Genomic DNA, 13,739 nt, shown 5'->3' with positions numbered 1-13,739 from the left:
CAGAGACAATATAGTTGTGTATAAAAAGACTTGGCCATTATAATGACGTGGTGCTGCTGCTGTCTCTCGAGCTGTTTCGATGAAATCCAGATGTTGTCGTGCTCGTTGTTGCTTGACTTAAAGCCACGTGCGCAAAACAGATTCAAGCTTACTAAGTAGTTTTCCAAACAGACGTGTACAAGAGCTGCAACTCTTCTACCTCTGTGGTTTGTTCCATTCAAGAAAGTAAACGCTACCATTCTCAACCCACCAGGTTCTGGTGCTCCAGGCTAGGAAAATATCTGAAACCGTCTCAATTGTCTTTGTCCTCAACGTCTTACGTTTCAGGATGATATCCTCACTGTGATCCGCCGCGTGGATGAAAACTGGGCCGAAGGAATGCTGGGGGATAAAATTGGCATTTTTCCCATATCATATGTGGAGGTAAGAATGCGGAGCGGGGGGCTTTCATTTCCAAATGCCACCAATCGTTATTGGAGCTTTGTGAACATCTGCTATAATGTGTCTGTTTGAAATACACCGGAATCATTAAAGCTCTTTGAAGATTAAGAGAATCTCAGTCACCCCCCAATCTCCCTACACACACATGCATACACACACATTGAGCTCCACAGGTCTCGCCTTAGACTGATCCAGACAGAATTAGCTAAGTCTTGATGATTGTCTTACCTGAAGGTCTTAAGAGAAAAAGTTAAACGAGCTGACTGATCTTGGGTTCATTATATTACCTGGGGTGACATTATAGGCACCATTTCAATCCAGGCACTTCCTACGTGATGATGTCATATGTTTTTTTAGAAGCTTTTTTATTGGAGAACAAACTTTAACCAAAGAAAATTTTGGACACTTCCAAAAAAAAACATCACTTTACAGTGTTACAGTGTCCCCTCATTTATCAACCAAAGTGAAAATCTGCGAAGTACCAGCACTATATTCATTAATTACATTTTTTGAATATCTTAAAACGGAGGTCCTCAAAGGGCCATGTTGGTGCAGGTTTTCATTGGAAGAAAATACTGTACCAACTGGGGCCCTTTGTGGGAAAACTTTGCCAAACTTTGGACACCTCTGCCTTTAAACCTGTGTAAAAAAAACAATTGTATATGAGCATGAATAACTTGTTGTACTCGTGATTGAAGAGTGTGAAACTTTACTGATGATGAATTCGTCGTTAATCATGTTAACTACACAATGAATAGGACTTTATGGCTCTTTTAATCGCACCATTTCATGAGGCCCTGGGTCAGGTGGCTTAGAACGTAACCCCTTAAATAAACGGGGAAGATTGTATATACATATATATATATATATATATACATACATATACATGTATATATACATTTTGAATATGCATTTCTCATTTTTGAACTCAAGGTTTTGTACTGCCCCAGTGTTGATGACCTTAATCATAGTTTGAAATTTGCTAAAATAGACTGAAGATGACAAACGATTAGCTGGATTATCATCATCCTTTTAAAAAGGTTGTTGCTCCTGGTATTTTTCTTTACAATCCCTCAGCTTTGACATGTCTGTGACGATCTAGCGCAGGTCTCCTCTGGATTGGAGTCAAATGGTTTTGCTTTTATGTCCCAAGTAGAGAGCTGCTTGGGGCGACTAGTGACAGCGAGCGAAAGGACCCTGTTATTAGCTGAAGCCTTTTTAGTGTTGCTCCTTTGATTTCTACCTTCAGTCGCACATTAGAGTCGATGTATAGGTTATAGAGGCGCTTAAAATACAGAGACTAATTCCTCTCATGTGAATACCTGCAGGATCATTTTGCTGCTTAAGATCCCCTTCCACCAGATAAAGATTGAGTTTTAACAAGGGCTGTAATACTCCTGACTCCATAAATCCTCCCCCTCTCTCTGTTATTTTTTTCCTTTAACCTTTTCATCTCTCGTCATTTCTCACCCCGGTTCTTTCTCTGTGCAGTTTAACTCAGCGGCTCGGCAGCTTATAGACTTGGACAAGCAGTCGGACTCCAATGGAGACTCGGGCGAGGGGGCCTCCTCCGGGCCCCAGAGCAATGGTGCCCAGCGCGCGGGAGAGAAGAAGAACAGCAAGAAGCGACATTCCTTCACCTCCCTAACCATGTCACACAAACCTATACTGGCTCCTCCCCCTCAGCGACACTCCATGGAGATTAGTGGCCCAGTTCTCATCAGCTCCAGCAACCCCACGGCGGCCGCTCGGATCGGAGAGATCAGTGGCGGGCTTTCCTGTAGCGCTCCCTCACAGGTGAGAAGTGGAGGAGATTAGGTACGTTACTGGTTGGGAGTCCAACATTAATGTTAAGTGTGACAAATAGGCTTTACTAATCCAATTACAACCCAGCTCAAGTTAAGGCATTGGATTTTGGCTCCTATGAATTTACCCACGGTTCATATCATCGTCTCTAGCTTCCCAAAATTCCCATATAATCTGCAAAAGCTCTGCACTCCAGTTTGTTTTGTGTGAAATGGAACAAGATCAAAGAAATGAAGATGTAAACCAGAACTTGAATATTTTTTGAAGCCTATTCCTGCCATGAGAAAGAGAAAAAAGTCTGGTACCAAAAAAAAGTAGCTATTAAACAGCCATTGCTGGTGTTTGTATTTACATTAGGACTTACAATAAAGCAAGATAATTAGAGTTCAGTGAGTGTATTCTAAAACACTGATCAACCACAGACTGGTTTAATGTTGGCATCACATTCACAGACCGACCTTTAGATGACACCAGTAAAAATATATCGTATAGTGTTTGTGTTTCACAAGTTTTCACTAGTTTACATTTTTTGAGTAAACTTGACAGCAATGGCGCCTTGACGCCCTAAGAGTCACATGGTCATGTTACTTCAGATAAAATACCATCTTTTATTAAAATAAAATTCCTTTTAGATAGTAATAATCAAAAGAACAGAACTTGTATAAGTATTTTTTCTCGTATGTGTGGCTTGATTACAGGTTGCGTTAGGTGGTCCTTAACATTTGGTCCAGGTAGTGGTCCCTAGACCAGGGGTTAAGGATCACTGTAGTACAAAGTGCCAACATAAAATACCAGGATAATCCATTTTGATAATAAGGTTGGTTTTTTCTTTTACATAGCAGGAACGAAAAACAAAATTATTTAATAAGATATTTCCCACCGTTTATCAATCCATCCATTTGTTGGCATGAGTCATTTAATGACCAGATTTCAATGAGATTATTTTGATTAGTAGACATGGAACAAGTAATGACATAATGGTGTTGTGCCCAAATACCATGTGAATTTCACAATGAGCAAAAGTAGGGAGGAAAAACCTCCCTTTAACAGGCAGAAACCTTGATCAGAACCAAACTCGGTGTAAGCAGTCTTCTGATGAGACAGGCTAAAAAGTTCAAGGAAGCTAAAAAATATTTATTTGAACTTTTTCCACCTTTCAGTTAATTGATACTGTGTCAGGTCCACAGTAAGGCTTAGGGTTAAAAACCTGTTATTCATGGCCAGTTGGTACACAAGTACTTGATCCAGTGTTGCCTTAAACTTCTGCCACTGACTAGATGGACCTTAAATTAAAGGGAGCATATTTTTTAATGTGTATACTCTTTCTATTTGGTGTTTAAGCAATCTTAAATATGAATCTTCTCATTACTCTCTTCTATGATGTCATTGTTTAGAGTTTCTTTTTGTCTTCATTCTCCATGAAAGAAACTTGAGAATCCTCATCGTCATTTGCACCGAAACTCGGATCGTGTTTCATCAAAGATTGATGTCCTGAGTGAACTTCTCACTTATGTCAGCATCATTCTTTGAATAAAGTAATCACACTTTTTAAACATCTAATCCTTTGTGATGACAACGTGCAATTTATGTTATGTCCTATGCAACACAAAGAGAAATGTAGGTGCTTAGATGCAGACCCCACCCTAGCTTGTAACCCTCCTCCACTCAGCTTTTCGTTTTCTCATCCTCAGACGTTCAAACAAAGAGACAACAAAGCTGAGCTCAGGTTGCCTAGAGAGCTCACTAGCGTGTGTTTTGGAAATAAACACACCCTCCAACACGAAGGTGGATTGAGCAGAGGAAAGGGGATACATTAAAGGCTTTACTTAATATTGGGGATGATTTTTCTTTTTATGTTCAAATTTGAGAAGCTGGTAAACATCAATGACGCACTAGACAAGCCTCGAAGCGTGCAGGTCAACCAGGATAAACAAAAAATTGTGTTAAATGAAGGAGGCATTGAAGACCTTGCCTCCAGCTTTTAGAAAATGTTTCACCTTAAGAGGCGGATCAGTCCAGAGCAGTCACGCGTGGAAAGAGAGACCACAGGCGACAGGCAGATATTGTGTGTCCAACAGTGTGGCCTTGTTACCAGGACAGCACCATTACTCACTGCTCATGCCACTCAACTGGATGGAGAAGCTTTTCCAGGGAAATGTTTTCTCGTGGTCACCTGCTTTTATTTTTGGCTTTGAGCAGCTTATGCTCTTCACACAAATATAAATATGAATGTTGATTTGTTTATGTGTCTCCACATAATAAATCCAACGTTTAAATCGTATTACTAACTGCTGGTAGGTTTGTCTAATATGGTTGTTTTGAAAATGGAATGTCTCTTGTTGACAGGTACATATTTGCACAACCGGACTGATCGTAACCCCGCCCCCGAGTAGTCCCGTTACTACAGCAACGGTCTTCACGTTTCCATCAGAGACCAGCTACACGGCGATTGCCGCGGTATGTGGACTCATGGTTTATTTTTGCATTAGAGGGGTTTTTGACCAAGTGTCATAATGGGTCGTAGCCAAAGCTTGATTTTTCTTCTTTCAACACTTTTTAGTCACTGTGGTGTTTGGTGTCACAACACTTGAGACAAAGGGATTTGGGCAAATGTAAGAAGGCAGATCACTCTACCTTGATGCTATGTAAAAGTAGTACAAGTTAAAGTACTAATCACATGGACATCATACCACCTATCATATTTGGTGTTCTGAAATATGAACTTTATTTATCTTTAAGCGGCATACACCAATAGTAAATTGACAATTGTTATTTTGTGTATTGTGTCTTGTTGTCTTTGCGTGTGTGGTGGCGATTTAATTTTTTGTATAAATAACAACCATTTTTTGTAAGTGCAATCTCAACGTTGCATCTTTTTGAGCCCCATAAAACATTTAGCAACACCTGCCAGGTGATCGAGGGCCACGACTGTCACCCAAGATTAACATTAATGTTGAAAGAGCTTTTTAATAACATTGAGACAGCATGCTAGGTGGCGTATAAAAAACCCATCCATGAATAAAATCTTTTTACTCATCTTCCGAAACTGATGCTTGATGGTTACCATTTTGTACCGTCTCACAAAATCATGTGCAAACACATACAAGTTTTTACTGTGAAAAACAAGCATAAATCTGCTATGAGAGCAAACACACACCATCATTGTGTTCTCCTTTGTTTGCAGATATATTTGCTTTTAAATGTTTCCTTTGTTTTGTCAAAATTACATGTTTAATTTTCTTGTATTTTGTTTGTTGATTTTGGGGAATTTTGGGTTTGTTGAGTGCCATCAAACTATGTAGCAATTGCTCCATAATAATCTCCTAATATATTTTCAGTTGTCATTCTCTGGTACTTTTAATGTTTGCTGAAAGCCAGACGGAAAACAAAAATTTCAAGAAAACCCTCCAGCCTCAACAAAGCAGCACGCTCACTTCCTGTGTGTGTGCGTGTTGGGATGTGGAGTTTCTGAATGAGCTGGAATGCATACACAAAAGGTTGAGCTCTCCGCTTCACTTGGAAACTCAACATGATGTTTTTGTACAGATGATTTCTCTAGCCTGCGGGCAACCTAATTATCTCAGCTCCAGCGTCAGCACTGAACCGAAATGCACATCGACACTCACACAAGCACATACGCCTGTACGCATACCACAGTACCCTCCGAGTGCCACTCTCCTCCTCCCTTCGTGTCATAGAAGCGATTACTTTGTTTCTAAGATAGGAAATGATGGCTTCGCTGGGCCCAACCTCTTAAGTGCCCGAGTTTTCCTAAGAGCCTCCAATGTGTGCCGTCCACCCAATTAGTGTGTTGGTTTGTAACACTTAACAGGATCAACCATACATCCTAGTGAACAAGCAACAAGAATGAATGTCTCACACTCAGGTTTTTTGGCTCCGGTGGCACCAGATTAAGTCGGGCTGCGGGCAAGACGGGATGCGAAAGTAGACTGTGGCCGCGTAACTGGTTTGTAATTTGCTCATAAACAACAGTTGTTTTTTTTTCACCATTTCATTGAATTATAGGTGGTGTTTGCATCTGGCTTTAATGAGGGAAAGACTCCAGATCTTGTTGCTGTTCTCCAGTTAAACCTAGTTATTGATGTTTTTAATCCCCCAGAAAAGCTTCTGATGGTTTTATTATTTTGGTTTCCTTGCACTTGTTTTATAGAGGCATACACTCTGTTAACTCTGAATAAAATACTTGTAAAATGTGTGCTTGAAGGAGGCCTAACCCCCAACGTGCACTATAAATGATCGCAGCCCAACGTAATCTTCGCTTCCTGGAAAATGGAACTAATGTAAATTCACCTGAGCACTCGCATGGAAAGCAGTGGCTCTGTTTTAGTGAGTTTTAGACCGCTAAAGTAGGATTAACTTCCATTTCATTTCTGTCACATCGCAGTGCTGATCATGATGCGATTGTACTGGCAGGAAACGAGTGATAAAAGTAAAGCTCACCCTGTGAATTGACAAAATAAAACGGTATATACAGGCTTCAAATCTCCCTCTGTGATGAATCTTTCATTCATTTCTTTACAACATGACTTAGATCGTCTTCATCACCAAAAACGTCTGTTTTAATTGACACACGGCTGATCCAATGAAATCTTCCTAGACTCAATGGACAAAGTCAAATTTTAACAGACAAAATTGGTATTATAGTGTATTTTGACAAGAATTATGTGACTCAGGGAACTGATGAAGTGTGACTGTCGTCACTCTTTGGACAGAAAACTGATTTTGTTGTGAGACGCAACAATTCGAGGCAAAAGGTAAAAATAAGTGCAGTTTGTGCGTGTTCAAAGTAATTGTGGCCTCATTTTTGTCTCTTACTTGAAATGGTTAGTTTGCTTCTCAGCTGCGCTCACAACCGGAGATCATAAAGTACACAATATTTGTAAAATGACAACTCTAAGTATAGTTTGGGCACCATACATCGATATTTTTGTTCTGAACCCTTCTCATCTGATCTTTCAATATTGAGAATATACTTTCAATTTTCTGAATTGATTATATTCTATTTGTAAAATCCACCTGTACCACACCTGCACCAAAATCAACCTTGAATCTGTAAAGATAAAAATGACTGCTAGGAAGGACTTTTTTGTCCTCACAGTTCAAGATAAAGCTTCACGTAACCAACAAAGCAGCTCACAGGTTTGAAAACAGATGCTTAAACCACATGTAGACATTCTCATGCCTGATCAAAATAACCTTTCTACTCATTTACACATGAAAGAATAACCACAAGTATTATTTTAAGCCTAAGACCCTGCAGCGTTTCGTCATGAAAAAAACAAAAAACGACCAGAAGCTCTGGTAGGACATGGTGGGACAAGATGTTCGACTCCTGCTCTGTGATGTTAAGCCACGCGTCTATAACTCGAGTCACATTTGTCTCCACAACAGCAGCACGAGCGGGTGAAGATGAATCCATCGGCGGTGGGTTTGAGGGTTCTTGTGAAGCGTGCGCACAGACATATTTCTGGCTTTAATTAACCACCCAAATGGATTTGAAGTCTCGCTATAGGGTCTCCTAGCAACTAACAAACAGGCAGAAGGAAAGTGGAAGTTAGAAGGGGAAGTCGAGGACACGCACTATAGTTTTTGCCAAACCAGAATCTCCCTTGTGTCGGCAAACCAGAGGGAATATCCCAAATGACAGATGATCCGTCCTTCTTCTTCTCTCTTGTTTGCTCATAAACATTCTCTTTTTCTGGGTTATGCAACACACTCTGATGTTTTTATGTTGCCTTCGGTTGTGAAGTTTTTCCTTCAGCCGGAGGGATCTGTTGACTGTTATATTCTGATGGCAGTGATAAACCTCTGTATTAAATTATTGAGTTTAACATTTCAAATGTTGACATTTTTTGTATTAATAATTGTACATTTTTTAAATTTAGAAGTGATTCAATTCAATTTGTTTTGTTTATATAATTGAATTCAAAAGGTACAAAAGGTACCAAAATTTCAGCCAATCAAGTTGACAGTATTATAATATTTTTTAATTGAGATAAAAGGCTACAAAATAAATGTATTGAACTAGAACATGAATTACAATCTCAAACATCGTCTTCAACAAATTGAACCGTTCAAAATATTAAATTATTTAAAAACATATAAGTAAAAAAAAAACAACAAAGTTTTAACATTTAAAATGTTTAGTGTTAATTTAAAAATGCAATGTTCTGATAATTCTTTCAAGGTTTATAGCTAACATTATTTTTCATATCTTCTCAGGATGCTCTCCCACCTCCTCCCCCGCCTCCCCCTCAGTCCTCTGTCAGCGGAGCGGCCTTCTCATTGGCCGCAGGACAGAGACCCTCCCCCAGCATCAGCGACCAAACTGGGAGACAAAGACCAACAGTGTGAGTTATAAAAACAGTCTCTTCTAATGTCAGACACTGGTGCACACGCTCCATCCTCCTGCCGCTCTGTGACCCCGCAGTGATGTCAGCGTGAAAGTACATGGTGCGAGCTTGTTCCATTTAATGGGTTAAACTCTCGGAGGTCTCATCTTCTGACATTTGCCCTCCAGGCATTCCTCCGTGACACCACACCTGATAAGAGTTAAAACACAGCCGTGTTGGTCATCTGTGTCAGCTTGTACACGCATGTCGAGACTGTGAGGCATTTACGTTTCCTTCCTCCGCCACCATGAAGTTGACAGAACGCATCCCAGCTGAGACCCTCCTCTTGTTTCCGGCTGCACTGCAGTCAAGAAATGACCTAGAAATTGTTTCCTCCCCGGAGCTGATTTTCTGCGGGTCAGAGGACACTCTCACTGCTGGAGGCTCTCACAGCAGATGATGACAAATGTTCTGCTAACAGCCGGATAACTCCAGAACTAATGTTGAGCTTCTGGGGTGGAACATCATCTGTGTTTGATCTGAGAATGTTCTTAATTCTTCCCTGTTTACTCTTGTGATTCCAGCTATGTGGCCATGTTCCCCTACACGCCGCGTAAGGAGGACGAGCTGGAGCTGCGGAAGGGGGAGATGTTTCTGGTGCTGGAGCGATGTCAGGACGGCTGGTTCAAGGGCACGTCCATGCACACGGGAAAGATCGGCGTCTTCCCCGGGAACTACATGAGCCCCGTCAGCAGGTTCGTGTTGACAGGAGAGGAAATGTACAACAAATGTGTTAGTGTGTTAATTTAATAAGGATCTATATATTTTAATGATCTGCGTTGGTCCGAAATCAAACGCATCATTCCTGCCCTTCAAACTAAGTTAAACTCTTATTGAAAATGTTTAAATGTTGACATCCTAATCTCTGGTCAATATCAATAACATTCATCTACTTTGATTCTGAACCAACCATTTTATGATGTATCCTGAGAGCCCCACATTATCACCTAAAATATTATTTTAAGGCATTTCTTACAATAATGTTATCATTAAGATTGTGTCCATATTAATTAACTTTGTTCATTTTTTTTCTAAAACGAATCGTTTTGTAAAATATAAACACTTCTAGGAGCTCAAGCTGGCAATTTCCAAAACATGTAAATGTGATTGATATCCTCCTTTTTTGTTGTAAGATAAATTAAGCTTAATCTAACCCAATGTAACCAATAAATGTGAAACTTCATTGCATGTTATTTAATTAAATGCTAGCAAATGCTTGCTAGTTAACTAATCAATAATCTTGCTAGCTGCCATTATTGAGCTACAAAACCCTGTAACTCTTGTATATTTTTAGATAATAACTAAAATCTGTAAATATCCTCCTATGTAATTGTTTTTTTTGGTCTGCCAAATTATTTGTGTGGCCCATGAGTTATACATTTTGTGTCCAATACAGATGCATATTAATGTTTATCAACTATAATGTTGCAGCAATGCTTCAATTTACTCTTAAAGAAGTGCCGGGTGAAGATGGTGAACATTAATATCAGTTGACTTGGACCGTGATTAACATTTTGGCCCCTGGTAAGATTAAGTTTGAGTTCCAGCATTACAGTGTAAAACGACAAGTCCACATAGTGTACCATTACTCCCCCAAAACGGGTGATTTTTATTTTTTTTTTTTTTGTAGTTTCAGTCAGGAAGTGGATGTCTCCGGTTGAGCCTCTCTTGTTTTAATCCAGGTACTCCGTTCTCTCCCCCAGGACGGCGTCTGGGAGCAGCCAGGCCAAAGTGCCCATGAGCCTGTGTGCTCAGGCCGGGAGGGGCATCTCCATCGTCAGCCCCTCATCTGTCCCTCTGGCGGCGATCGTTGCCGGTCCAGACAACAAACCTCTGGCTGTCTGCACCACAGCAGTCACAGGCGGCCCTCAGGCCACCGCCGTGGTGGTGACGTCAGCACAACAAGCCACCGGGCAGCAGCCCAAAGTCCCTATCCACGTCAACTCTCAGATGACTGTCAGTCAGGCTCGCAACGCAGTCAGAACTGGTGAGTTCATGAGTGCTGTGTGAATGGTGTGTATTGTCAAGAGTCTGGCAATTCTTATCACGATACAGGGGCAACAATTTGGTATACTGCGATACTATAGGAACAAGGATACGTTTGTCCAAGTACTTGACTCTGAATTTACAGACCACATGACTCTTGACGAAGTCGTAACTGCTTTGACTTGAAAAACCAAAATATGTCCAAACATCAGTTTTATAGGCTGCTGGAGTCGACTGTATCCTCTCATCCTCAGTCGCAGCGGGGTTTAATTCTTCCTTTGGCTGCAGAGGACGTAATAGCTGTTTATATCTAAGTGTATCAATATTATTACGTTTGTTTTTCCTCACTCACTCTGATGTCTCCACGTGCAGCTGGGTGCCACAGTCAGGAGCGACCCACCGCAGCAGTGACCCCCATCCAGTCTGCATCAGCTGTGGCGTACCTGCCTCATCTTGTGTGTGCGCCACCATCTGGCTCCGCACAGGTCTGCACCCGGCTGGGGGTGGCGATGAGTTGCGCCGCCGCCTCTCTGACGCCCCCCAACGTCAGCGCCGCCTCCCTGGAAGGTGACGCCTTGAGACAAGGTCCTGTCCTCACCGTGCCGCTCATCTCTGGAAATGGTGCTCTCAACTCGGCAGCGGGAAACCCGGCGCTCGCCTGCAGACTGGACAGAGACAACAAGGTTGGTGCTGGTGGATCCTGGGTCGTCACATTTTCAGTTGCCATAAGTTCAACTGGAATGAAATATGTTTAAGTCTACACAAAAAACTCATGGCCACCAAGTCATTTAATGTGGACGCTGAATGGTTTGTTAAAATCAAAGTAGATTAATGTTCATGTTTATATTATGACCTGTAAAGATGTCGGTGTTAAAGATAAGGGACAGAAATTTTGGATTTCTACAAATGGAGTAAAACAAAGATTTAGTTTTGTGAATGAGAGCGAACACACAGATAATTTGATAAAATGAGCCTCTAAGAATGAAAGACAATGTAAAAATAAAATGTATATGTCCTGTAAGGTTAATATTTAAGGTTAAATAAAATATCGATACACTTAAATTGTCATTTTATCATGATTTTGCATAATATTTAACAGCATTATATCTATTTAGACATCTTTTTTAATTTATTTAATTTTTTGGCTTTCAAATTTCAATTGATTAAAGGAACCATTGACATCCTCCTAGATCCAGACGATGACTGAGACCGAGAGGATACAGTCGACTCCAGCATTTAAAGCTGATGTTTGGATATATTTTACCCACTACAAATATACTCTTGTTCCTACATTATTACAATATATCGTTTCTTTGCCCCTGTATCGTGAAACTACGTTGTCTTTGTTACTAAAGTAATAACAAGGTTATCAAATCATTGGGAAGTTGAACAACATGAAACGGATGTTGATATTTGTTGACACAGAATCCAAGAACAAGTCATCGTGGTTCTACTCTAGAGAATGTTGTGTCTTGAGTCACACTAGCCGTCCTTCTTAATGAGCGTCAGACCTGCAGCGTACATTCTTACTTCACGTCTCATCAGGAAACCTCAAGATAACCACCGTCAGGAACTTTTTAAATCACTTCACTGATCCTCCTATGATGGCATCACAATGATTCACAAACTGTTGTAATGTCTCTCCCAACAACCTAAGCTTGTTTTGGTATTTCAGCGGGAGAAGAAAAGTATCCTGAAGCTCCTGTCCAATAAGAAGAAGCCTCGTCCATCACCTCCCTCGTCGCCCACGCTTGAGGCGGAGCAGGCGGCTGGAGAGTCGTCACAGGGCGCCACAGGTGCTGACAACTCTCCGCCCTCCAGCTCTGCCGGCAGTGTGGATGCTGAACCTGCTGCTGCGTCTTCGTCGCCGCCCTTGATACCAGACGTGTCTCAACGTAAAAGCTCTCCTCTGGATGGATGCGCTCCCATCGCTCCGCCTCCTCGCCAGGCCTGCTCCTCGCTGCTCTCTCAACCACACAACGCTCGGCCAATTTTATGTGAGAGGTACGTGTCACAACCAGTGCCAGAGAATTACAGCGTCAATGACGTCTTAAGATTTAAATGCCCTTCTGTTTTAAGATGCTTGACTTCCAGCAGGGAGAGTATCTACTCATGATGTGTTGATGAGGCTTCATGATACAATGTCTTCATTTTGAAAGACCACTAGATGTCACTCTCAGTTAAAAAATAATGGTTTCATTTAATTAGTAGATCAGAGCCAGAGACGTTAAAGCAGAAAGTGACATCTAGTGGTCTTTCAAAATGAAGACACGATACCTCATCAACTGTTTCATGAGGCATCGTCAAACCGTATTTACACATAAAAAGAATATTACTCTTCTGTTCTGTTTTTATTTATAACTAGTTCAGCTCTTAATATGTATTGTGGAATTCCTTTGTTTAATTACTTTATTGACTTATTTTATTTGTATTGTATTTTTTAATAATTTTGTCCTTTTCAAACAAAACGTTTTATTATTATTTGTGCTTTAATATAGTTTAGAAAGGATTTGTGCGTAGTTATTTTAAGATGAATATTGAGAATTGTCCAAAGAAAAGCTTTAAAAAAATGATCACGAGCAAATATAAAAATGAAATTACAATTCAAGCCTATTATTTTAAATACGTCATTACAGTAAGTATATATATAATGTATACGTGTGTTAAAAGTTTGATCAAGTAGCTAGGTACTCGTTTGGTATTGTCTGGTGGAACTATTATACCAACAATTTTATATTGTTGGTATAATACAGGGGTCGGGAACCTTTTTGACTCAGAGAGCCATGAAAGCAAAATATTTGGAAATTTATTTCAGTGAGAGCCATATAAATAATATTCAGATGTATGTTCATCAAAATCAACAAAGAATTCAGACGGGTTCATCCCTTTCCATGCCTCCATTTCAATATGTCCATCATATTTAAATGAAGCACAAGACTAAAATTTCTCCATTTCTGTGATCATGAAAAAACAAAAACAAATGAAAACATGAATTCAAACTAACAGTTTATATTTGTTAATTTTAAACATGTCTGATATGAATCACACAAGTGGATTAATTAAATTTCAGATGAAGTTTAACGAGAATAAAAC

At 40.3% G+C, this 13,739-nt stretch overlaps 1 protein-coding gene across 2 annotated transcripts in view; it reads left to right on the top strand.

The window, feature by feature from the left end:
• sh3rf1 (SH3 domain containing ring finger 1) overlaps positions 1 to 13,739 on the top strand; it is a 32,983-nt gene that overhangs the window by 16,782 nt on the left and 2,462 nt on the right. The window contains exons 4-11 of one of the 2 annotated variants that reach the window (XM_087785295.1): positions 328 to 423; positions 1,933 to 2,238; positions 4,594 to 4,704; positions 8,491 to 8,618; positions 9,185 to 9,355; positions 10,364 to 10,647; positions 11,019 to 11,329; positions 12,322 to 12,650. In XM_087785295.1, the coding sequence (XP_087641421.1) occupies positions 328 to 423; positions 1,933 to 2,238; positions 4,594 to 4,704; positions 8,491 to 8,618; positions 9,185 to 9,355; positions 10,364 to 10,647; positions 11,019 to 11,329; positions 12,322 to 12,650 (1,736 nt within the window). Of the gene's footprint in view, positions 1 to 327; positions 424 to 1,932; positions 2,239 to 4,593; positions 4,705 to 8,490; positions 8,619 to 9,184; positions 9,356 to 10,342; positions 10,648 to 11,018; positions 11,330 to 12,321; positions 12,651 to 13,739 lie in introns of both variants that reach the window. The other variant, XM_087785294.1, reaches the window with a different exon arrangement.

Source organism: Callionymus lyra, chromosome 2 (assembly GCF_982586985.1).
Source record: "Callionymus lyra chromosome 2, fCalLyr1.hap1.1, whole genome shotgun sequence".
Lineage (NCBI taxonomy): Eukaryota > Metazoa > Chordata > Actinopteri > Syngnathiformes > Callionymidae > Callionymus > Callionymus lyra.
The sequence above is the reverse complement of the archived record's forward strand: the minus strand, read 5'-3'. Positions and strand labels throughout refer to the sequence as shown.